Source organism: Lithobates pipiens, unplaced genomic scaffold (genome assembly GCF_037356315.1).
Source record: "Lithobates pipiens isolate NorthernLeopardFrog02 unplaced genomic scaffold, aLitPip1_a1.2 Scaffold_23, whole genome shotgun sequence".
NCBI classification, from domain to species: Eukaryota; Metazoa; Chordata; class Amphibia; order Anura; family Ranidae; genus Lithobates; species Lithobates pipiens.
The window spans coordinates 128,224,747-128,250,205 of NW_027507785.1; the positions used below are offsets into that span (position 1 = coordinate 128,224,747).

At 44.7% G+C, this 25,459-nt stretch overlaps 1 protein-coding gene across 2 annotated transcripts in view; it reads left to right on the forward strand.

Annotated features, from left to right (window-relative positions):
* Positions 1-25,459, forward strand: part of NOL12 (nucleolar protein 12) — a 72,359-nt gene that overhangs the window by 29,436 nt on the left and 17,464 nt on the right. For both annotated transcript variants that reach the window (XM_077452334.1, XM_077452335.1), the window contains exons 3-5: positions 16,823-16,928; positions 17,169-17,217; positions 24,088-24,230. In XM_077452334.1, coding sequence (XP_077308460.1) covers positions 16,823-16,928; positions 17,169-17,217; positions 24,088-24,230 — 298 coding nt within the window. The remainder of the gene's footprint in view (positions 1-16,822; positions 16,929-17,168; positions 17,218-24,087; positions 24,231-25,459) is intronic.

Sequence of the window (25,459 nt, forward strand, 5' to 3'; positions counted from 1 at the left end):
CACAGACTTAAGAGATACCCTTTTTGTCTTTAACAGTAAAGATGAACATAAAAAATCTGTCAACTAGTCTCGGGTTTGAGCCCCTATCCCTCTGCTTTAATAGCATTTCGTAGTTGTAAAGACATAAAGCATCGGCCAGCCAGTGAGGGGTAACTCCCTTGATAGCTGATCAAAAACTCAGTGTCGTTCCATCATACAGTTGTACAAAATATTTGACTCCAGCTCTCCCCCACGTGGCCCAGTTGGGAAATTTGTTTAATTCAGATAGGAGCTATTCCATATTGGATTAGACTCCAAGAAGCCTCCTAAACCCAGTCTAGCTTTCACTTCTACCCATAGTTTTAGAAGCAACCTTATTGTTTAACAGTGAGGCGTATGAGCAGGGTCTCCCAGATCTAACTGGGACATTGCAGAATAATCCACCATTGAAGGGATCACCAAGGTCCCAGAGGGGTCCAGCGCATTTGGCAGATTCCAGCCAGTGAGGTGTTTTAGTTGGGCAGCTAAAACATATGTAAAGGCATGCAGTACTGCATAGCATGCTAGCTCATTGTGAATTACTTACCTGAGATCGAAGCCCCCGCATCGGTCCTCATTCACTGCTCTGGCAGCCGACATCTCTCCTGGGAAGTACTTCTGGTCAACGCAGCTCTGGCGCTGTGATTGGCCAGAGACGCAATGACGTCACTCCCGTGCATGTGTGTGGGCGCCGACGGTAACTGCACAGTCTAACTGAACCGTTGCTTAAGTGCACATGTGCCGATGACGTCGGCAAATACAGGCATACTGCGCAGGTTTAGGAGATATCCAGTGTAGCTTCAGGTAAGCCTAATTATAGTCTTGCCTGTAGTAAAAAAAAAAGTGGTTGTAAAGGGTTTACAACCACTTTAAGGTTCAGGGATACATGGTCACATTAGCAGTCACCGTTATGCCTAAATGAATGAATGCACTATCTCCACCTGAGTTTCTATTGCTGGCAGGGGTTTCAGCAGAGGGTCTTACAATAGAAGAGATGATTTGTGCCAGTTAATAGCAAATACAGACAGCTGTCCAAACTAATAAGACGCTTTATTGTTTCCAGAAAGCAGTGCCCCCCAAATATATCAGGGTGGTGTAGAGGGAGAGCTTATCCTCCCTCCCACCCCGCCGAAACCTAACAACCTCAGGGGATGCCCTCACCCTTGCCGCCAGAGGCTCCAATGTCAGAGCTAAAAGTAATGGCGAAAGCTGGCACTCCTGTCCCCTTCCCCTATGTAAAGAAAAGGGGTCAGACAGGACCCCATTGATCCTAATCTGTGCCTCAGGGGCAGAGTAGAGTAACTGTGTCCATTTAAGAAAAGTCTGACAACCGGAACTTTTGCATGACAGCTCACGGGTATCTCCACTCGATGTTGTCAAAAGCCTTGGCAGTGTCAAGGTAGAACACCGCCCTGTTACCCGGATTATCCACAGGCATCTGTACATTCAGAAACAGTTGTCTGATGTTCCACGCAGTTGACCTAACTGGAATAAATCCCAATTGATCCACGTGTATCAAACCGGATACCACCTTTGCCAGCCTAGTAGTTGGTACCCTAGATAGCAACTTGATATCTGTGTTTATTAAATAAATTGGTCGATATGAGTCAGGCAGCACTGGGTCCTTGCCAGGTTTAGGAATAGCCACAATAATGGCTTCATTCATAGAAGGTGGAAAGTGGCCTGCCATAAACAGTTATTGAGTGTCTCCAGTAGGGCAGGTGAGAGAGGATCACTATAGCGCTTCTATATTTCTACTGGAATCCCATCCGTACCATAAAATTTACTATTGGCCATGCTTGCCATAGCCGTGGCTAATTCCTTGATTGGGAGAGGGGCATTGAGAAGTTTGTGACCGCCATCAGTGATGGTAGAGGGCAACAGTCCAAGAACTGCACCAATGCTTCCTCATTGGGTTTACCTTGGAGGAGTAAACTTTGTGAGAATAGTCAATGCCTTCAGTATTTGTGTCAGGTCCTGCACACTGTCCCCCCATAGGGCTCTGTATAGTATCTATTAGGGATGCACCGATGACACTTTTTTGACACCAAGTACAAGTACCGATACTTGACATCATGTACTCACCGATACCAATTACCATTTTTTTTTTTAAATAATGAAAAATTACACATTTTCGCCATATATGAGGAATTGAAACGCAGTCAAACGACATTATCAAAGAAAAAATGCTTATTTGCTTGTCACAAAGTGGTTAAAGCGCAGATTGCACAGAACATGTTGTATAAAAAAAAGTAATCGATGACATGTCATCTACATTGCAAGCTAGTAGTACTGTACAGCAATCACCAGCTGCTGGACACAAGTAGAAAGCAAGCAACAGTTAAAAAATAGAGAAGAGCACTCACCGGCCATGAGGGGACATGGTGTAAGGAGGACGCTCTCCATGTGGGGCAGCCATGTAACAGACATAGCAGCAAAACATATGTCGTGAGGGAAACAGCACTCACCGCCGCGTGGAGAGGCCACAACCTTACCCGGTTCCTGAGCTCCGCCCAGGCTGACGTCCCTTACGGTATCTGTTTCTGGTATCGCTGCATTTTCACGAGTACCGATAACCCCGAAAATGGCAAGTATCGGCACCAATGTCGGTGCATCCCTAGTATCTGTGGGATAGTCTCTGTTGTGAGCTGACGATAACGGGCAATAGATGGCCAGTGTTTTTCCACCTCCTCCAAATACCGTTACTATAGAAAAAAAGCTTATTCTCTGCAGCATTTAGGACAACCTGCCTGAACATCTCTTGCGCTGCCACCCAACTATGTTCAGTAGAAGGTGTGGGGACTGTAATTGTCCTCTGCACCTCACTAGCCACAAATGTCTCCCAGTCCTTGGCAGTTTTTTATGCAGGAGATTTGCTTGATAATAAGGTCTCTGAGATGGGCCTTAAGGCCATTACAAACCATACCCTGTGGAACCGTATTCCTGTTTCTGAGAAAGCATGTTGGAGCCTCTGGCATAGTGTCGTCTGCTGGAAAGATCTGGAGCCAATCTCACATCCCTCACCCCAGGGACCGATATTTGTACCCGAGGAGCGAGTGGTCCAATATACTGTGGGAAGCATAATCAGTCTGTGACACTCTGATTTGTGCCAAGGAGTTGCATAAGTCGATACGGGATAGGCCACGGTAAGCAGCCGAATAACAGGAAAAGGTCAGTTTGTCCTGGTGTCTGTCCCTCCACACATCCCACAAACCAATCTTCAAAATCAATTTAGCAAAGGGGGTAGAGTGGCCAGGGCAAATAATAAGGCCACCAGACGGGGTAAATTTGTCTAGAGTCCGATCATGAGATTAAGTCCCCTAGGACCCACAGGGGTAAATTGAAGTATGGGCTTATGAACTGAACTAGACATTTTAAGCTATCAGGAGAGAAGGGTGGAGGGACATACATGGCAACAATACACAACATTTCAGCTAATTTGCATAGTAAAAAAAATATATATCTTCCCTGTTGATCTATTCGAGACTGCAACAGGCGAAAGGGAATGTCATTGGAGATCAATATGCTTACTCCTCTGGAGTAGGCTCTGTGTGTGGAGTGAAACTGAGTCTGATATCCTCTAGACCTTTTAGTAGTGAAATGGTGTCTTTTTATAAGTGTGTTTTCTTGTAAACACACTATAGCTGATTTGCAAAGTTTCAACGCAGAGAATAGTGCAGTACTCTTCACACCATCACTCGGCCCCTTACATTTCAGGAGAGAGAGGTGAACTCGGTTGTCACCGACGTAGCCCTATAAACAAAGATGCAGTTGGCGCCCAGGCCCCAGGGGAGAGAAACATGTATGAATGACAAGAGAATCTATAGGTGCAGTAGGATGGCCAGTAGGGTCCCCACCCATCAGCTTAGAAAACTTGCCACTTGGTGTTAGTGCAAGTGGCTAGTAGCCTGTTTCAGCAGAGGAGGGGTGTACAATAATTGGAAAGAGTCTACATGTTTTGTACGAGGTGCTCACTGATATCGTCAGGATATCTGTTCTGGGTTAACAATAAAAAAAGAACAAAAAAAAACTGGAAAAAAATACAAAGGTTCATTCCCTGAGGTATCCTGTAGGGAATCAGAATGGGGGTGTCCATGTGGGACAAGTGCAGTAACGAGAGGGGGCTCTATTTGTCATAAGGTAAGGGCTACGTTGGGACTTGCAGGTTCCATAGCAAGAAGGAGAATGACAGGTGAAAACTTTCCATGTAGATGTTCAAACAGGAAAAAAGGGTTACAAGGCCTCCGCCTTAAAGTAGTCGGTAGATTTCTCTGGAGGTTCTGGCAGCCTGAGTGCAAGCAATAAATGGTGGTATGGAACATCACAACTCTGTTCTCAGGTGGCTGCCGATTTATGCAGAGTGTGTTCCACTGGATCAAGCCACTCTGGGGCCACAGTAGGATTGTTGAAAAAGTGGGTCTCTATTAGTAGCCACTCTCAACCCAGCAGGATAAAGCATTGCATAGGTGACATCAAAGCATTGCAGGCGCCTTTTTTACCTCTGTGAACTACGTTCTTTTGCATTTTAGATCAGCAGAAAAGTCAGGGTAGAAGGATATTCTGATGTTATCAATCTTCATAGCATCATCCTTGGTACGAGCTTGGTATACGGCAGCAGCACAGTCCTTAAAGTTTTTAAGAATTTGAAAAGGAATGGCCTCAGCGGTTCTCCTGGGCGTGGGGGCCTGCCAGGTACTCGGTACACATGCTCCACTGCAAACATGGGGGAGAAGGCCTCCCTCCCAAAGACTTCCACCAGCCAACGCTCAATAAATGCGACAGGGTTTTTTCCCTTCACCTTCTCAGGCATGCCCACTGCCCTCACGTTCCTTCTGAGCTGTTTTCATATCCTCCAGGCAGGCAGCGTGACTGGAGGATATGGATTGCACCCCTTGCAGTTCATGTTTGTAGTGGGGCTACCTCTTCGATCACTATACTGATTCGACCCTCCAGCTCTGGTGTGTGCAATCCCTAAGCTTTTGCATGTCCTGACGGACTAATGTCGGGTTCAAGTTTTACCCCTTTCATTTCAGAAGTCATGGTTGTCAGAGTGATATTGCAGGTTGTGGCTGCAGCAAAAATTTGTCTGAGTGGGCTCCGGGTCCTGCAAGTCAGCGCCAGAGGGGTCAATGTGTGTCACAGGGATGGAGGGGGTACTCACTGCGTCCCACAGGGCGGTATCCACTGGGTCCTCCTGCAAGTCCAGCCTGTTGTTCTCACAGGGAAGCTGAGTGTGGGATCCACAGACAGTGGGACGGTTTAGCTGGGATGTCCTGGGAGAAATGCTTATTGAACAGTTTCTGTGTGGCTTCCTTCACTGAGCAGGGCGCATGGCCGCCATCTTGAGCCATATGATCGGGTCCTTGGTAAGGATTGTTACATTTTCAAGACATGCCTGCACTCGAGTGACACTGCTGGAATGGCACCGCGGACTTGTGGGTGGTATCACAGGTCAGTCGGGCCATTACAGCCCAAAAGAGGTTAAGTATCAGGATAATTTCCAGGAGTCTCTGAGCTATCGTTCCCCGCGTCTTACTTGATGTGCTGCAAGCCACACCCCCAGCTCTAGTCCTTAATGAGGACAGTAAAGGCTTGACCCCCAAATGATCCAAAATGGCTCAAAATGTACATGGTCCAGAAACTTTTGGACAAAATAAAGGTGAATAAAGCACCTTGACAAGATGGCTTTCACCCAAGAGTTGAGCTCTGTACATATCAAACCCACTGTTTCCCTCCCCATCTTCTAGGACAGTTTGTCTAGTTTAATTGTCTCTGCCCTCTACAGAAAACAAATCTCAGTTTAAAAGACCCCTCCCCTCCATTGTACCTCAGTTGTATTGTATTTCCAGACCCTCCAGGAGTATACAGCGCAATGTTTGTTCCCCTTAGTTTAACCCCGCTCCTGCTGTGATTGGACACAGCGGAAGCCAATCAGTGGTTCTGGTGTCCGCGATGGTCGTCGTGACCTGCCAGTCGTTCACAGGAGAGAGAGATCAGCGGTGTGCCAATGTAAACAAAGCAGTGCAGAAATTTCAAGAAAGTACAGCACCGTCAGTGTAATAGAAAACAGCTGCCAGCACCACAAATGACAATTGTAAATAACAGAAATTTAAGTAAAAAAGATGCAGCGCTAAATACAATTGGTATTTAATGTCCAAGTGAAAACGACCAATGTTTAAACATTAAAAACATGTGCAAGATGAGCATTATATCTGAGAAAAAAAAAAAATTATTACACAGTGCAAAAAAAATTTGTTCATGTCATATAAACCCCACTAAGAGAAGGGAATAAAGTCCACTCCCTGAAAATAGTCCAGGACAATAAAAGATTAAAACCAATATGTGACAAAAGGGTGTTGAGATATTGGTCTTGAACCGGAACTCAACATCATACATTACTAAGATTATATTTGGAAGAGTGATAAAGGAAAGCTACTGACAACAATGAGGCTTGGCAGAATATGTAGACTCAATAAGGCATATGCCCAATGAGTCATCAAAGCTTTGCGGTGACTGTACAACGATCGTCAGAAAACATCAGCATGTGTAGCTATTGGAACACCAAAATTTTGGTAATCACACTTTCCTCTAGGGGACACAGGTCTCGAGGAACAAGGCTTTGAGGTATAGTCCGTAGCGTGGATTCATATACATAGCCAAAAGGAAATAAAAAGCCCACATAGTGTGACTGCTTAACAGTAAAAAAAATTTTTTTTTCTAAAAGTAAATGGATACACTCAAATTTAAAGCTGAGGTCCACCCTAAAGTGGACCTTCCGCTCATTGGAACCCTCCCCCCCCCGGCGCCACAATTGGCACCTTTCAGGGGGGAGGAGGGTGCAGGTACCTGTACAGTACAGGTATCTGCACCCACTTCCGGCGTAGATTCTGCAGAAGGTACGCCCCTTTCCGCGGAATCTACGCCCCTTTCCGAAGGTCCCCCGCTGCCTGCTGGGAAACACACGGATCCCAGAAACAGCGGAGACCATCCTTATTGCGCGACTCGCGCATGCGCAGTAGGGAACCAGAAAATGAAGCAGAAAGGCTCCACTTCCTGATTCCCATACCCAAGATGGCGGCGGCAGCACCTGAGAGACGATCGAGAGATCGGCTTCGGGTGCCGACATCGCGGGCGTCATTATTTTAAAAGTTAAAAAAAAAATAAAACGGCGCACTCCTGCTTTAAGTAGAAGAAGCGCTTGAATGTCAGAACTGGTGATGCAATGGGAGCAGTAGGGTCCTCCTAAACCAGTGTTTCTCAACTCCAGTCCTCAAGGCGCACTAACAGGTCATGTTTTCAGGCTCTCTAGTTTGCACAGATGATTTAAGCAGTTCTACTGTCTTGCTAATTACCACAGCCGTTTCATCTGAGGGAAAAATCCTGAAAATGGTACACGTTTAGGAGCTATTTACTGTGCCTACAGGTAAACCATATCTAGGCTTATCTGTAGGTATAAATCAACAAAAATACCTTTTTACTACCACTTTAAGTTGCACCTATAGCAAACTCTTGAGATAGTTGTATCATGCTTATAGCAGGCTCTGAGTCTGTGGCAGGCTTGGACAATTTCATGTCATGAAGAAGATGATTTCTTTCCTTCAGGTTCACGCTGACAAATTTTGGCCCCTCCCCCTCTAAGGTAGTCATGTTGGATATCCACTAAACCCCTCCCACCCACCTAGAATTTAGAGATGGTTCACAGGCAGTCTCTGACCTGAAGGAGGGAGAGAATTTGGCCTCTGCGTCCGAGGGGGCTGCCTCCTCGGTCACAGAAGAAGCCGGTAGCCCTTCTAGATACCTCTTCCCAGTGGAGGAACTCAACGAACTACAAAAAGCCATTTACACCTCAAAACAGATTGCGGAAACCAATCCTTACGGTGTAGGGCAAGATGTATAGGGGGTTGAAGGGATGGATGTAAGCTGAGAAACTTTCCTATCCATCAGTCTTTACACGATGTGATCCTTACCGAATGGAAATAACCTGAGAAGAAGCTTCCCCCCAAGGGTTACAAGAGACGTTTTCCCTTTTTGACTTTTTTTAAATGGCCTAGATTAGAAGCTGTGCTCTCTCAGGTCTCTAAAGATTCAGACCTCTCATTCGAAGATGCAGGATTAATCGAGGATCACATGGACAGAAAAACTGAATATCTGCTGCATAAGGTCTGGGGGTGTTAGCCTCCACATGTGTTGCTAGAAACCTGGATGGCTGGGTGCACAAACTAGACCAGTTGTCATCTGACACTCCAGTGCAGCAGATAAGGGAGTCTCTCCCTTTTGGTAGCCAAATCTGTGGCTTTCCTAGCAGACACAGCAAGCAGATTTAACCACTTCAATACCTGGCCATAGTAAAATGACACCCTCTAGTTTGTGGGGGGGTGGTGCTTGATCGTTCTTATAGGCCACCCTCCCGCCACCATCCGGTGCTTCTCCGGGCTCTCCCGTGCCATCGGGGGCCCGGAGAAAGAATCGGCCACTAACGGAAGATGAGCATATTGATTTCTGGTGACCAGGTGGTCTATGACAGGGCTCGACAAATCCCGGTCGCCAGGTCGCATTTGCGCCTAGATTTCGTGTCCTGGCGACTGGGGCAACGCTGCTGGGGTATCCTGTCTCCATTTGGACCCCGAACTCCGCCGCGCAATTCCATCGGGCTGCGCCGGCCACTGATTGAGGCCGCGGCTTTGCGGCCTTCTAAAATCTTTCGGTAGTCTGGCGCCATCTTGTGGTGGATGTAGAAATTACACCCTATTTCAATAATGCTAATTCCTAATGGAGTGAAGCTCCCCTGCCTGTTTTTTGCCCAACAGTGAGTGTGGTGGCTGGTAAATGGCTTCTCATTATATTATATATATATTATTAAATTTATTTATTTATTAATTTAATTATATATATATATATATATATATATATATATATATATATATATATAATTTTTGTAATTTTTTTTTTTTTTTTTGTAAAAAGTAAAAAAAAAAAAAAATTTTAATTAAGGAAAAAAAAAATATTATTTGTAATCCTCCCTGCTTGACCCCTTTCACAAGGGCTGTCTGATCAGGTTCACCTGTCGGTTTTTCAGGCGGACCTGATCGAACCCTTAGCAGGGAAATGGCAGTAAATGAGCGGGAATATGTCGGAAATAATAGTCACATTCTTTTGTTAACCACTTCGTGCCCGCGCTATAGACGAAAGATGTCTACAGCGCGGACACCAATTGCCGGGAGGGCGTCCCTAGACATCCTCCTGTTTACTTCCCCTCTGCACGCCGCCATGGGCGAGCATCGGGGAAGTTCTGTGTTGGCCGTGTCCCTTGGATACAGCCAATCACAGATCATGCTAAATGACCAATCACAGCGGCCATTTAGCACTCGAGCGGTGTGTCCAATGAGAGGTGATCTCATATGTGGGGGGCTGGGGGCTATCTTCCCCTCACTCGTCTCCATGTCAGGCCAGGGACAGGTCCAGATCGCCGTCACGGACCTGGCTCCTAACTTTTTTAGCTGGCTCCTAGATTCCAAGCAAATTTGTCAACCCCTGGTCTATGACCATCGGAGGCCCGGGCGCGATGTTATGACGTCATGCCTGGGTACCCGGAAGTAAACAAAGCCGTGATCGTGGCTATCAGCATGAGATCGGTGACTTTTTTTTCTTTTCCAATCTCATGCTTTGCAGCCTGGAGGAGAGATGTGGGGGTCTTATTGACCCCATATCTCTCCATAAAGAGGACCTGTCACATAGATTCCTTTTACAAGGGATGTTTACATTCCTTGTAATAGGAATAAAAGTGATAAAAAAAAAGAAAATGTAAAAAAAGTGTAAAAATAAAAACAATTAAGTAAAAAAAAATTAAAATGCCCTCGGTAGCTCGCGCTCAGAAGCGAACACCCACGTAAGTCCCACCCACATATGTTAACGCCGCTCAAACCACATGTGAGGTATAGCCGCACGCGTTTAGAGCACGTGCAACAATTTTAGCACTAGACCTCCTCTGTAACTCTAAACTGGTAACCTGTAAAAAATTTGAAAGTATCGCTTATGGAGATTTTTAAGTACTGAAGTTTGGCGCCATTCCATGATTGTGTGCAATTTTAAAGCGTGACATGTTGGGTATCTATTTACTTGGCTAAAATTCATCTTTCACATTATATAAAAAAATTGGGCTAACTTTACTGTTTTTAATTTTTTAATTAGTGAAACCGTTTTTTCCCAAAAAAAGACATTTGAAAAATTATTGTGCAAATACCGTGTGAGATAAAAAGTTGCAGTGACCGCCATTTTTTATTCCCTAGGGTTTCTGCTAAAAAAAACATATATAATGTTTGGGGGTTCTAAGTAATTTTCTCGCAAACAAATGATGATTTTTACATGAAGGAGAGAAGTGCCAGAATAGGCCCGGTATTGAAGTGTTTAATAAAAGCAGTGGCTAGGATCTTGACCCTGGTTAATTCAGCCAGGCATGCAATCTGGCTGAAGTCCTTGGAAGGGGCCTTCACACCTAAAAATAAGTTGTGTGCCATCCCTTTTGAAGGAAAGCACTGCTTTGTTCGACAAATTATACATGGGGGTTTCAAGCTAGAATTCAACCTCCACCACCCAACCCCCTCCCGGGAATTTTTTTTATTTTTTTTTCTCCGGCTGCCAAGAGACCAGGAGAAAGCGGGCCTTTGATGGAATTTCCCATTTAGAAGCTGAGCAAGTTATTATTCCGGTTCCAGGGGATTCACCGTTTCAAGGCTTCTATTCTCACATATTACTAGTTCAGAAACCTTCAGAAAAGTTTAGCATGATATAAACGTAAAGCTGCTGAACAGGTTTCTGGTGTTCAGGAAATTCCAAATAGAAAACATCGACATGGGGAGAAATATTCTCCTGCGGACTGCTTATATGATTACCCTGGATCTACAGGGTGCATATTTACATGTGTCAATTTTTCAGGCTAATCCGAAGTTCCTGAGATTTGCAATCCAAACAGAATTTGGACCTCAACATTGGCAGTTCAGAGCTCTGCCCTTCGGTTTCTTGGCAGCACGAAAATCTTTTGGAAAATTTATGGCTGAAGTCATAGCTTTCCTTTTTATCTGGATGGGATTTCAATCATCTGGACAAACAGAAGTTGTGCTAGTATTTTTAATTTGTTCTCCAGACCCTTCAAAGGTTGGGCTGAAAGGTCAATCGGGAATAAAAGAATCTGGTTCCTTCCCAGTCTTTGATATTTCTGTATTACCAGAGAGTCACAATACAGCAAAATATTTTTTTGACGGGGGAAAAAGTGAAGACAATTCAATTCAAGTTGTTTTATCAGGCCTTGGTATGTCAGATTATGCATTTGTTTCTGACAGCAGCAAATCCCCGGTGTGCCTTGTGCGCAGCTTCACTCTTGGTTCCTTTCAAGCGTTCCTACTTAGATCCTGGGACCACAAGGGAAGTTCCTTTTTAAATCTGAAAATTTTAATCCCAGGAGGAGATTCACTAGATTAGTCCTGCTGGGAACATCATCCTCATTTAAAGATGGGGAGACCATGGGCCCAGGTCTCACCAGTAGAAAATCACTACCGTCTCTGGGTTAGGGATGCCCGCTCAGGATTGGCATGCTCAGGAGACCTGGTGACAGGAGGAATCAACTCAGTCATAAAATGTCAGAGAGCTCCTAGCAGTAGGAAGAGTGCTAGAAGCCTTGGAATCAAAAGTCAGAGCAAGGGAGATCCTGGTCTTCAGACATCATCACAGTGGTGGCATGTCTCAATAAGCAGGGTGACACCAGCTCAGATGGCCTCTTATCTCTGGGTTGTCTAATATTGTGTTGGGCGAAAAAGACCATTACCTCAATCGCTGCTGTCAGTGACTCCTCTGTGGATACTCCACAAATGAAAGGATCTTCTTGTTCAGGGGCCAGTTTGGCACCCGATCCCCCAGATTTTTCTTTTACAAAGGTTTTTATTATACAGTAATAAGTTTATGTTCCCAAAACAATAGGCTTACATTAAGATTTCAGTACAGGTGTTGCACAGTATAGTATAATCCAAGCTGGCTGTCGCCTAACCATGTATATAATTCCCGGATCCGAGCAGACCCTGGGTGTCGCACAACTGCAACACAAACGTGGCGTTCAATATGCAGGAAGCCCATAGTAATCATATCCAGAAAGTTAGTAAAACGAGAGGAGGAGAAAGGAAGATGATGTACAAAGGGTCAAGAATAGATTAGATGAGATGTTGAGATTGGAAAGCAGGGGAGGAGTAGCAAGGGTCAGAAGAGAAGAAAAAGAAGTCAGAGAAAGAAAGGGGGAGAAGGAAGAAGGGAACGGGGTGTGCCCAGTCGAGCTCCTACAGCGACAGTAGAGTGACATCTAATCTAGGAGAGTGGTGATATTCAATCCAAGGTTTCCAGACCCTAAGAAATAGCCCCCAGATTTTTCACTTGACAGCTTGGAATCTGAATGACATATCCTTAGTGATTTGTAAAGGTAATTTTATTACATTTTTTAAAATAAAATCTATACTTACCTCTTTTCGGGTCCATCGCTGGTGCGCCTTGCTGCTCCTCTGTCCAGTACCACTTCCCATGGGGGCACTCCTGCATGCTTGCACCCGTGCCCCACTGCTGCATCTATTGACACAGACAGCGAGACTCGGTACCCTGCCCTCGTTGCTGGATTTGATTGACAGCACTGGAAGCCCAGCAAAGCCAGTGAGACCTGGAAGTAAGGAGAGAGAAGAACTGCAGATGTGCACAGCGCTGGAATAAAATGGTAAATAAAAGGGGGGGGGGGGGTGATGCCTAAACTTTATTTTTTTACCTTAATGCAAGGAATTTATTAAGAGGTTGAAACTCTTCTTACAAGTCATATGTCACTAGAAAGATTTACAGGAACATTTGGAAAAACATTTAGACCACTTTCACACCACACCGCCCTTTGCGTCGGCGGTAAAACGCCGCTATTTTTAGCGGCGTTTTACCGCCGAATTTGCGGCGCATTTCGGCCTCCAGCGGGGCGCTTTTACCCCCGCTAGCGGCCACGAAAGGGTTAAAACCGCCAGCAAAACGCCGCAATAGCGGCGTTTTGCTGGCGGCATTACAGCGCCGCCACATTTATTTCAATGGGGAGCAGCGGTGGAGGAGCGGTAAACACACCGCTCCAAAGAAGCTGCTGGCAGGAGTTTTTTCTGACGTCCTGCCAGCGCACCGCTGTAGTGTGAAAGCCCTCGGGGCTTTCACACTACACACAATGGTGCAGCTTCTTTAGCGCAGATTGCAGGCACTATTTCTAATGCTATAGCGACTGCAAAACGCCCTGGTGTGAAAGGGGTGTTAAGACCTGCCCTGAAGTGACGTCATCACGGCTCCGGCCAGTCACAGCCGGAGTCCGCAAGACTGTAGAAGCGGCCTCCAGCGATGGCATCGCTGAAATGCTTTGTTTTTAGAGAAGTTTCACATAATGCACTAGTATGCGATCCGTACTAGCATATTATGCCTTTACCTTGCAGATAAGAAGAAAAGAACATCCAGTGGTTTACAACCGCTTTAAGAGGTTTATCATGACCAGGATCAGGTGTATGCTTGGGTCAATCGGAAGGGTTCCTCCCTGGGACACCTCTAATTCCCAGTGCCCTTACCCAGGAACCCTTTGACCGCCTGAGTGAAGCCAATATAACATGGATTATGCTTAAAACATAATTTTTTTGACTGTTGCATCATTATTGGCTGTTTGAATCATGAATGGATGCACCATTGGTCCCCCACTGGCTCTAACACTGAGAACACTGAGAAACGAGCCCTGAACAGAGAGCTAGTGACTGTCAGTCACCGCTCTCTGCTTCGCGCGCGCGCACACACACACTCTTAGAGGCTGAGCCGGATGCGGATCCCGACCATATGGTTCGTGATCCTTCCCAAGCCTGGACTGGGTTCAGAGAGGTCAGCCGACATGAGAGGTTTGGCTGTACTGAAAAATGTAAATTATACACTTGGAAGCTTAAAACATGCATGCATCATACACACTCGGAGGGCAACAGCTGGGGCAGTCAATGATTAAGGCTTTGGGTGTTCTTAGATCATACGCCTAATAACATGCAATGACAAGCTGCAGTTTGTAAAGCTAGCAACATACTTTCTTGTATTAAGATGTATAGACTCCAGGGAGGTCATTTTTGCCCCTGTTCAAATCATTAGTAAGACCTCATCTGGAATATGCAGTTCAGTTTTGGGCACCAGTTCTCAAAAAGAATATCAGAAATGTGGAGTAATTGCATAGAAGGGCAACCAAACTGATACGAAGGATGGCATGGAGGAGCTCGGCTATGAGGAGAGAGCTGAACACCATTTTTTATTTTTATTTTTTATTTTCTTAAGAGGTGATTTAACCTCTTCAGCCCCGGAAGATTTTACCCCCTTCTAACCAGAGCAATTTTTGCGATTTGGCACATTGGTACATTTCGCTTTAACCGACAATTGCGTGGTCGTGCGGCATGGCTCCCAAACAAGATTGACATTCTTCCCCACCCCCCCCACAAATAGAGCTTTCTTTTGGTGGTATTTGATCACCTCTGTGGTTTTAATATTTTTGCACTATAAACAAAAAAGCGAAAACTTTGAAAAACGCATCATTTTTTACATTTTGCTATAATATCCCCCAAAAATGAACTTTTTTTTTTCTTCTCAGTTTAGGCCAATACGTATTCTAATCATATTTTTGGTAAAAAAAATCGCAATAAACGTTTATTGATTGGTTTGCGCAAACGTTTTATTGGATAGTAATGGCTGCGATCAGTAATTTTATTTAATTCCCCCCTGATTCCTGTGTAAATGACATTGGCAGTGAAGGGGTTAACCACTAGGGGCAGTGTAAGGTTTGAGTCCTGGGGAGTGTTTCTAACCGGGGGGGGGTGTGGCTAAGTGTGACACGTCATTGATTGTTTACATTAGCATCTCCCCGTTCTTCCTCTCTGTGAGGTGATCGCGGGTATTACCCCCCCCCCCCCGGCGATCGAGTCCGCGGGACCTGCGACCCGACTCATGAAGGTCCCGAGCGCACACGCGATGGCACAGTGGCAAATTTAAAGGGATTTGCAGATATGCCCATTTGCCTAGCCGTGCCATTCTGCCGATCGAGACTCAGTTAAAGCTGAATTCCAGGAATTCAGCCCCTTTGTAAAAAGTGAAGCACACTAGGAATTGGGTTCAAGGAGCTGCATTACATCTCCTCGTTTCATCTCTATTATTTACATATGACAGTTTTATTGCACTCCTGGAAAATGATAGCATTGTATTTCCAGAAGCCCGACGCTGATGCTTCAGGTCTAAGCATCTTCAGCAAAAAGTTAAATTTTGGTCCCATCTGACTAGAGCACCTTCTTCCACATGTTTGCTGTGTCCCCCACATGGCTTCCTTCAAACTGCAAATGGGACTTCTTATGGATTTCTTTCAACAAAGGCTTTCTTCTTGCCACTCTTTTGTGAATGCCAGATTTGTGGAGTGCACGACTAATAGTTTTCCTGTGGATAGATTCTCCCTCCTGGATCTCTGCAGCTCCTCCAGAGTTACTGTGGGCCTCTTTGCTGCTTTTCTGATGAATGCGCTCCTTGCCCAGCCTTGTCTTGCAGTTGTGCCATTTTCTTTCCATTTTCGGATGATGGATTAAACCATGCTCCATGAGATATTCAAAGCTTGGGATATTTTTTAACCGAACCCTGCTTTAAACTTCTCCACAACTTTATCCCTGATCTGTCTGACGTGTTCCTTGGCCTTCATGATGCTGTTTGTTCACGAAGGTTCTCTAAGATGTCATGCTCCTCCTTGGACTTGACTCCTAGTGTGCCTGCATTTTTTACAAAGTGGCTGAACTCTTGGAATTCAGCCTTAGACCTTTTTCACACTTAGGCAGTTTTCCAGGGTTTAACGCTAAAAATAGCACCTGTAAAGCCTCCCCCGGGTAAAAGCCCAAGTGCTTTCACAGTGGGGTCATGCGCTTGCGGGACTGGAAAAAAAAAGTCCTGCAGGCAACATTTTTGGAGAAAGGTAGGTGGCTTCCCCTTTGAAATATTTGGGCAGTGCTTCGGAAGTGCCGCAACACAGCACTTTTAAACCTTTATTCGGCCACTAGCGGGGAGTTAAAATCGCCCCGCTATCGGCTGAAAAGCACAGCTAAAACGACGGTAAAGCGTCTTTAAAACTGGAGCCGCTAATGGACCCGCCACCCCAGTGTGAAAGGGGTCTTAAGGACATGATCAATATGTATAAATATATGTGGTCCATATAGTGATCTTGCTGTAGCGTTACTCACATTCAGGACATTAGAACACAAGGGGGCACTCTAAAGAGATTTAACCTTCATGTACGGAAAAGTTTCTTCACAGTAAGCGCTATGAAAATGCGGAATGGACTTCCTCCACGAACTGGTTCTGGCCAGGTCAGTGTGTTTTTAAAAAATACTTGGATATTGATATTTAGAGGTAATATTGACAGGGCTTATTGATCCAGGGAATATCTGATTGCCTCACAGGGTATGAGAATGGATATTCCCCATTCACCCAAAGCCCCCCCCCCCCACACTGAATGTTTTGCCTTCCTCTGAATCAGCTGTGGGTAAAGGATAGTGTTTATGGAGGTTTTCTATTTGTGAGGTGTCTGTTTTTTATTGTTTTTTTTTTATGAACCTAATATATATATATATATATATATATATATATATATATAATATTTTTTTTTTTAAGCTATGTAATTACATTTCTGGTTTTGGGTTAGAGTGGTTTATCAGATCCAGTATGGAATGCCCAGGTGTCTTATGTAGGTTTCCCTGTCTTGTTACAGAGAATATTTGACTGGTTTCCACAAAAGGAAACTACAAAGAAGAAAGGCTGCTGTGGAAGAAATCAAACAGAAAATAAAGGAGGAGCAAAAGAGGATGAAGGAAGAGGTAAGATGTGTGTTCATACCAGCATTCCACGGCTTTATTTTTTGTAGCTAAAAAATAGGCCCCCCTCATAAACACCGTTACGTGTTAAAAGGTATTCAGCCTATCAAAAAAAAATATATATATATTTATATTTATATATATATATATATATATATTTTTTTTTTTTTTGACAAGCAAATCCACAGAGCGTCCAATTTATTATTCTGCAACTGTTGCTCAGATATATTTCTTCCTTGACAGAGGCACAAAGAATACATGAAGATGCTTAAGGAAAGAGAAGAAGCTTTAGGTAAGACAAATCCTCTCTATGGAAAGCTCAAAGAACTATAGACCTTATGTTGGTAAATTATATTCAGTGTGACTGTTACTAAGGCCTATGATGTGCAAGAAGGAATGGGGCTATGCTAGGGCTTTGCATATTGCTAGTGAATGAACAATTTATGGAAAGAAAAGCACTGCAAGTAAGCATTAAAAATTCTTGCAGCCCCACCGGACTCAGAAGATTCACTGAAGTGACACTATATGGTATTCCCCTTCACCCCTTCCCTGGAAGCTACATAAGTTTATGTAGGGAGGCAGGGGGAGGGGCTAAGTTGCTGGGCCAGCATAGCAAGTAATTACACGCTCAGAAAAGGAGAGGTCGATAACATGCCAGGGCTGTGCTAAGTAATTGACTGTTCTGTATGTCAGATTTTATAGTTCAAGGGCCTATTGTAAGTGAATGGGGGAAAAAAAAATATATGGAAATCTAGGTTGGACTTGTCTCTTTTCAACCTCACCTATTATGTAACTATATGAAAGGAAACCGCTGCAAGTAAGCATTGACAGCCACTGGTATTTGTACAGTCATCCTCTTGCCTCTACTATAATGGACACTGTATATATGTATATGTGTGTAAAAAAAAAATAAAAAAAATAATAAAAACACACACACACACACACACACACACACACACACACACACACACACACACACACACACAGTTTTCTTTATTTTCATGACTATGAAAATTGTAGATTCACACTGAAGGCATCAAAACTATGAATTAACACATGTGGAATTATATACTGAACAAAAAAGTGTGAAACTGAAAATATGTCTTATATTCTCGGTTCTTCAAAGTAGCTACCTTTTTGCTTTGATTACTGCTTCACACACTCTTGGCATTCTGTTGATAAGCTTCAGGAGGTAGTCACCTGAAATGATTTTCACTTCATAGGTGTGCCCTGTCAGGTTTAATAAGTGGGATTTCAAGACTTATAAATGGGGTTGGTACCATCAGTTGTGTTGTGCAGGAGGTGGATACAATACACAGCTGATAGTCCTACTGAATAGACTGTTAGAATTTGTATTATGGCAAGAAAACAGCTAAGTAAAGAAAAACGAGTGGCCATCATTACTTTAAGAAATGAAGGTCAGTCAGTCCGAACAATTGGGAAAACTTTGAAAGTGTCTCCAAGTGCAGTGGCAAAAACCATCAAGCGCTACAAAGAAACTGGCTCACATGAGGACCGCCCCCAGGAAAGGAAGACCAAGAGTCACTTCTGCTGCGGACGATAAGTTCATCCGAGTCACCAGCCTCAGAAATCGCAGGTTAACAGCAGCTCAGATTAGAGAACAGGTCAATGACACACAGCGTTCTAGCAGCAGACACATCTCTAGAACAACTGTTAAGAGGAGACTGTGTGAATCAGGCCTTCATGGTAAAATAGCTGCTAGGAAACCACTGCTGAGGACAGGCAACAAGCAGAAGAGACTTGTTTGGGCTAAAGAACGCAAGGAATGGACATTGGACCAGTGGAAATCTGTGCTTTGGTCTGATGAGTCCAAGTTTGAGATCTTTGGTTCCAACCACCGTGTCTTTGTGCGACACAGAAGAGGTGAACGGATGCACTATACATACCTGGTTCCCACCGTGAAGCATGGAGGAGGAGGTGTGATGGTGTTGGGGTGCTTTGCTGGTGACACTGTTGGGGATGTATTCAAAATTGAAGGCATACTGAACCAGCATGGCTACCATAGCATCTTGCAGCGGCATGCTATTCCATCTGGTTTGCGTTTAGTTGGATCATCATTTATTTTTCAACAGGACAATGACCCCAAACACCTCCAGGCTGTGCAAGGGCTATTTGACCAAGAAGGAGAGTGATGGAGTGCTGCGCCAGATGACCTGGCCTCCACAGTCACCGCATCTGAACCCAATCGAGATGGTTTGGGGTGAGCTGGACCGCAGAGTGAAGGCAAAAGGGCCAACAAGTGCTAAGCATCTCTGGGAACTCCTTCAAGACTGTTCACCATTTCAGGTGACTACCTCTTGAAGCTCAACAGAATGCCAAGAGTGTGTAGAGCAGTAATCGAAGCAAAAGGTGGCTACTTTGAAGACCCTAGAATATAAGACATATTTTCAGTTTCACACTTTTTTGTTCAGTATATAATTCCACATGTGTTAATTCATAGTTTTGATGCCTTCAGTGTGAATCTACAATCTTCATAGTCATGAAAATAAAGAAAACTCTTTAAATGAGAAGGTGTGTCCAAACTTTTGGTCTGTAATAAATATATCTATATCTCTTTATTTCCATGCATATGTGGCTACTTAAGATTTTGGTCCAAGCTGATCTCTAACACATTATGGTCTTTTCACACAGACCCTCCAGTCTCCCCTATTGAGCGGCGGATGTCAACTGTGACATATCTGCTGCTATCCGATCTTGTCCGCCATATCTGGATGGATGGAGGTCCTATTTCTTTTGTTAATTGATGGGCACAGCAGTTTAATTTTGACCTTATGGTTATATCGACACCTTTAGGAGAGGACTAGGCAGAAAACATAAACACAGCACCACCCAGGGGCAGTCCTACTGGCTATAACCCCTCACTCTGCTTCCAGCAGCTAAATTTTTTTCTGCTTGGTCCAGAAGGACCTGGCTCCCTGTGGGGACCAATGGTCCTTTGAATTTTTTTTTGGCCATCAATCGCGTGCGGACCTCATCTATGCTCTGGGTCAGCCGTGACAGGCTCTGTTCTGGTCCAGGGGTGGCCATGAGCTATATGCTCCGTGGCACACATATGACCAGGCTACTGCTGTCTGAGTCAGTGTGCTGTGGCCGACAGCCACCCTGTACTACTCGGGTGATGGGTCTGTCTGTGGAGTGCGTCCAGCAGTCCCTGCAGGAGGGGTAAGTATGGTTCCCCCTGTCTCGGCAGGATGGAGCAGCTTGGCATTCCTTGGGAGGTCGACTAGGGTCTCTGTCTCTGGGTGGTTGGTGGTCCACTTTTTTTTTTTTTTTTTCTCCGGTTTTTGGTGTTGTTTTGAGTGTGTGTGCCGCCATGTGGGGGGAATGGGAGCTGCAGCCATTTTCTTGGAGTCCGGTGGCCATTTTCCCAGCGTTTTCAGACGTCTTTTGCGGCGGTGGCGTATGTCAATCAAGGAGCTCAGCTGCAGCGCTGGAGGTCTCGCACATCCTACAGTGGGCAGAGTGGCGCGTGCCGGCTCTGTCAGCTGTATATATTCCGGGCATAGAAAACAGGCAGGCGGACTACCTCAGTCAGTTGCTGGACCAGGGGGAATGGTCCCTGCATCTGGAATTTTTTCGGCTCATTTGCCTAAGGTGGGGCATGCCAGATGTGGATCTCTTAGCCTCTTGGCTCAATCGGAAGGTACAGAGTTTGTGAAACAAGGGGGGTAAAACTGCACTGAGACCTAAGAATAATACTACATTATAATAATGAAAATAAAATAAAAATTCAAAATAAATGACAAAATAATATTAAAAAATGACAGTGAATGTTGAAAATTATAAGGCTGCTGCTCCACTGTGGGATATACACACACAATAATGGAAGTAGAAGAAAGCTGCACCAATAAAAAAAAAAGCTTATAATCAAGCAGCACTACATTTAGCATAAAGTGCCAGACTTATTAAATTAATAAAGTCCATAGCCATAGTCCATAGCGAGAGGATCTTTGTGTTGAAGAAAAATCACTTAAAATCACTTAGCTTCAAAACCAAACGCACCACAGTGATTCCACACTTTTATCGCTAATGTGCCTAGCACTGACAAAAAGATGCGCTTACCAGAAGGTAGAGCGTAAGGAGTGTTATGGTAACAAGCCAGTCGCAACCTCTCACCTACACCAGATGTCTTGCAATTCAGGGACAACGCTCCATGTACTGTAGATCTTTGATGCTCCACACTCCCATTCATACCCAATGAATATACTCAGAAAACAGAGAGAGAGGCTTCCCATAGTGTAAAATCATCAATACTTTTAATTGTAAACGAAAATGCACTTGCATAAAAACAAAGTTCGATCGCATAAATACAAGCCGGCCGGCAAATCGGGAGCAGTGTGCCCTCCTTTACGCGTTTTGTCAGACGTGACGTTTTTAATCTCCCCATTGAAAATGTTACGTCTGATGAAACGCGTCTGGGAGGGCACGCTGTGACGTGACCACGTTGTACAAGAGGAGGACGGGCTCCCGATTTGGCAGCTGTCTTGTATTTATGCGATCGAACTTTTGTTTTTATGTAAGTGCATTTTCGTTTACAATTAAAAGTATTGATGATTTTACCCTATGGGAAGCCTCTCTCTCTGTTTTCTGAGCATATTCATTGGGTATCAATGGGAATGAATTGCAAGACATGTGGAATCACTGTGGTGTTTGGTTTTGAAGCTAAGTGATTTTCCATCAACATAAAGATCCTCTCGCTATGGACTCTTATTAATTTAATAAGTCTGGGACTTTATGCTAAATGTAGTGCTGTTTGATTATAAGCTTTGCTCTATGGGGGCATTATTGGCTGATTCATGCCTTTCCCCCGCTCAGACTCCTCCCTCGGCTGCTATACAGAGTGGAGGCCAAGGGGATTCCGGTGATTCTGATTGCCCCAGATTGGCCTTGACGTCCTTGGTACACCGACATAGTACGAATGGTGGTGGATGTTCCTTGGCAGCTGCCGATGCAGGAGGACCTGTGTCGCTGGTTTTAACGGCATGGCTGTTGAAAGCCAGGTGCTGAGGGATCGAGGACTGTCTACTTCGGTAATTTCCACTGTGCTGAGGGCGCTGAAGTCTTCCCGGAAGATTTTATCTTTGCACATGGAAGGCCTACATCTCCATGTGTGAGGAGATGGGGTGGCATCCGCGTACATATTCAGTTTCCAGGATCCTGCTGTTTTTGCAGTGTGGAGTGGATCAGAAACTTGCATTGAGCACCATTTAAGGGGCAGGGATCAGCTTTGGCTGTCTTTATTTTCAGTTACTGTTTGCAATTCACTCATTGGTGCGTATGTTTGTTCAGGGGGTTTGTCATGTGGCTCCTCCGGTATGACCGCCACTTCCCTCAATGGGATTTAAATCTGGTGTTGTCGATGCTTTAGAAACCACCGTTTGAAAACATTAGGGAGATCCCATTATCTCGGAAAGTAGACTTTCTAGTGGCTATTACATCTGCAAAGCGGGTTTCTGAGTTGGCGGCCTTGTCATGCAAGTCTCCCTACTTGGTACTTCACAAGGATAAGGCAGTGCTGCGTCCTCAGCCTTCTTTTCTTCTGAAGGTTGTCGGCCTTTCATCTAAATGAGGACATTTTCCTCCCGCCTTTATATCCTCGGCCTTCGAATCCCAAGGAGGTTGCTTTTACAGTCTCTGGATGTGGTCTGGGCTCTGCAGGTGTATCTGTCTGCTACGGCTCCTTTCTGGAGGTCGGATTCTCAGTTTGTATCGGTGTCTCATCGGCCACCATTTCTCTGTGAATTAGACAGATCGTAGTTCAGTCTTGTGCCATAAGGGGGCGGGCGCCTCCCTTTCCCGTCACAGCAAATTCTACCAGAGCATATGGTGCCTCTTGGGCTTTCCGACATTAAGTGTCTGTTTCACAGGTGTGTAAGGTGGCCACCTGATCGTCCGTTCACACTTTCACCAAATCTTACAAGGTTGATGTGGGCGCATCTTCGAATGCGTGCTTCGACTGCAAGGTTTTGCAGGCGGCCGTTTGAGGTTGCGACTCCTTCGGAGGAGTTCTTTTTTGTTATGGGTGGAGTTTATTTTTTTTCTGTTCCCACCCCTTATTTTTGACGCTGCTTGGGGACATCCCTAAGGTCAAGTTTAAAGTGCTGTCCATCAATGAACGAAAGAGAAAATTGTATTTTTGTACTCATCGTAAAAATCCCTTTCTCTGATGTTCATTGACGGACACAGCACCCACCCATCCTATTTATGTTTTGTACTGCTTTTTGAGAAACTGAGCTGCTGGAAGCTGAGTGAGGGGTTATAGCCAGTAGGACGGCCCCTAGGTATAGTTGTGTTTGTGTTCTGCCTAGTCCTCTCCTAAAGGTGGTGATATAACCCTAAGGTCAAGATTAAAGTGCTGCGTCCATCAGTGAACATCGGAGAAGGATTTTACGGTGAATACAAAAATCCTATTTTTTTTTTTTTTTTTCATCTGTCTGGCGGATTGCATGAAAACAGATGGGCGGTCCGCATTTATCTGATCTCTCTGCTCTGTGGGCATCAACGGATCGAACCCCCCGCCAAGCGAGTGGATTCCGTCCGATGGATCCGCCCAGTGTGAAAGGGCTCTTAAAGCGGAGTTCCACCCTAAAGTCTAACTTCCACTCATCGGAACCCTCCCCCTCCGGTGCCACAGTTGACACCTTTCAGGGGGGAGGGTGGTGCAGATACCTGTCTAAGACCGGTATTTACACCCACTTCTGGGCATAGACTCCCACGGGAGTCTATGCCTCTTCCTGTCCCGCCGCGCTGTCTGCTGGGACACACACGGGTCCCAGAGACAGCGCGGAGCATTCTTATTGCGCTGTGCGACTCACGCATGCGCAGTAGGGAACCGAAGCTGCAATGCTTCACTTCCTGATTCCCTCACCGAGAATGGCGGCAGCAGCCGAGAGCCGAGTGATTGATCGGCCTCGGCTGCCTAAATAGCTGGACTCTAGGAAAGGTAAGTGTCCATTTATTAAGTCAGCAGCTGCAGTATTTGTAGCTGCTGGCTTTTAATAACTTTTTTTTTTTTTCAGGTGGACTCCCTCTTTAAGGATATCTGCCTTGACCACATAGGATGAAATTCTGTCTGTTTTCTTTTCAGACACCAACACACATTGCTGATACTGGAAATCTGTTTGTAATTTTTGTTTTTCAGAGGAAGCGGATGAAATAGAGAGGCTGGTGACTGCTAAAACAGAATCTGTTCTTTTTGACCATCCCAATCACACTGTAACCGTGACAACTATTAGTGATCTGGACCTGTCCGGAGTGGGCCTTCTGCCTCCTGGCATCATAGAGGTATACTTTATTTATAATCTCTCCAAAAGTATTGGGACACCTGCCTTTACACACACACATGAACTTTAATGAGGTCTTGGTCCATAGGGTTCAATAGTGAGTTGGTTCACCCTTTGCAACTATAACGGCTTCAACTATATATAACACAGCAGTGCATCCTTACAGGGCTTAGTGAATACTTGTTACAGAATTCAAGGGTAGTAAATGTATGGGGATCCTAACAACAAAGTTTAGAGACTTCAAGATTGCTCATATTAGTAGGAATGGACTAGAAATAATCTAATATACTATTTTGGCCATAGACACGCTTTAAAAAAAAAAAATGTATAAAAGGAAATGGGAGGAAGGAGGTGCTCCCTCATGCCTTAACCCTAAAGATATAATTCGTAAATTCTGTCTAAATATTTATTTTAGACAGGAAAGATTAGAGGTACTGAAATTATTCTCTCTTGAGAAGAGGAGATTAAGGGGGATACGATCAACGTACAAACACCTAGGCGGTCCATATAGTGAGCTTGGTGTTGAGTTATTCACATTAAGGTCATCAAGACAAGGGGGCACTTTTTCTATCTAGAGGAAAAAATATTTCATCCCCAAATACGGAAAGGTTTCTTCACAGTAAGAGCTGTGAAAATGTGGAATAGACTCCCTTCAGAGGTTGTTTTGGCCAGCTTAGTAGATTGCTTTAAAAAAGGCCTGGATTCTTTCCTAAATGTACATACTATAACTGGATATTGACATTTTATAGGTAAAGTTGATCTAGGGAAAATCCGAAAAGCTGTCATTTTACCTCGCTACTTTGAAGAGGAATATCGTTATGACAGCAGCTAGCTACCTTAATCCTGGTATTCTCTTCTTCAGTGAGCGGTCCGGTTTCAGATAAAAGTAGTCTCTGTGGCGGATTCACCACGCGATTACTTTTATTGGTGCTCCGGTGCCCTCCGCCGCTTACCGGAGACGTTGGTGGAGGCGATCGGGTCTGCTCTCCTGTTGGGCATGGAGATGAGTGAGGGGCAGGGGCGAAAGCGACGTCTAAACTTCCGTCCATAGTTCTCAAATGGCACTTAATTTTTTTTTTTTTGCAGTTTTATTTTTAGTGTAAATATGAGATCTGAGGTCTTTTTGACCCCAGATCTCATATTTAAGAGGTCCCGTCATGCCTTTTTTCTATTACAAGGGAGGTTTACATTAATTTTATTTTTTATTTTAAGAACACTGTAAAGTTTCAA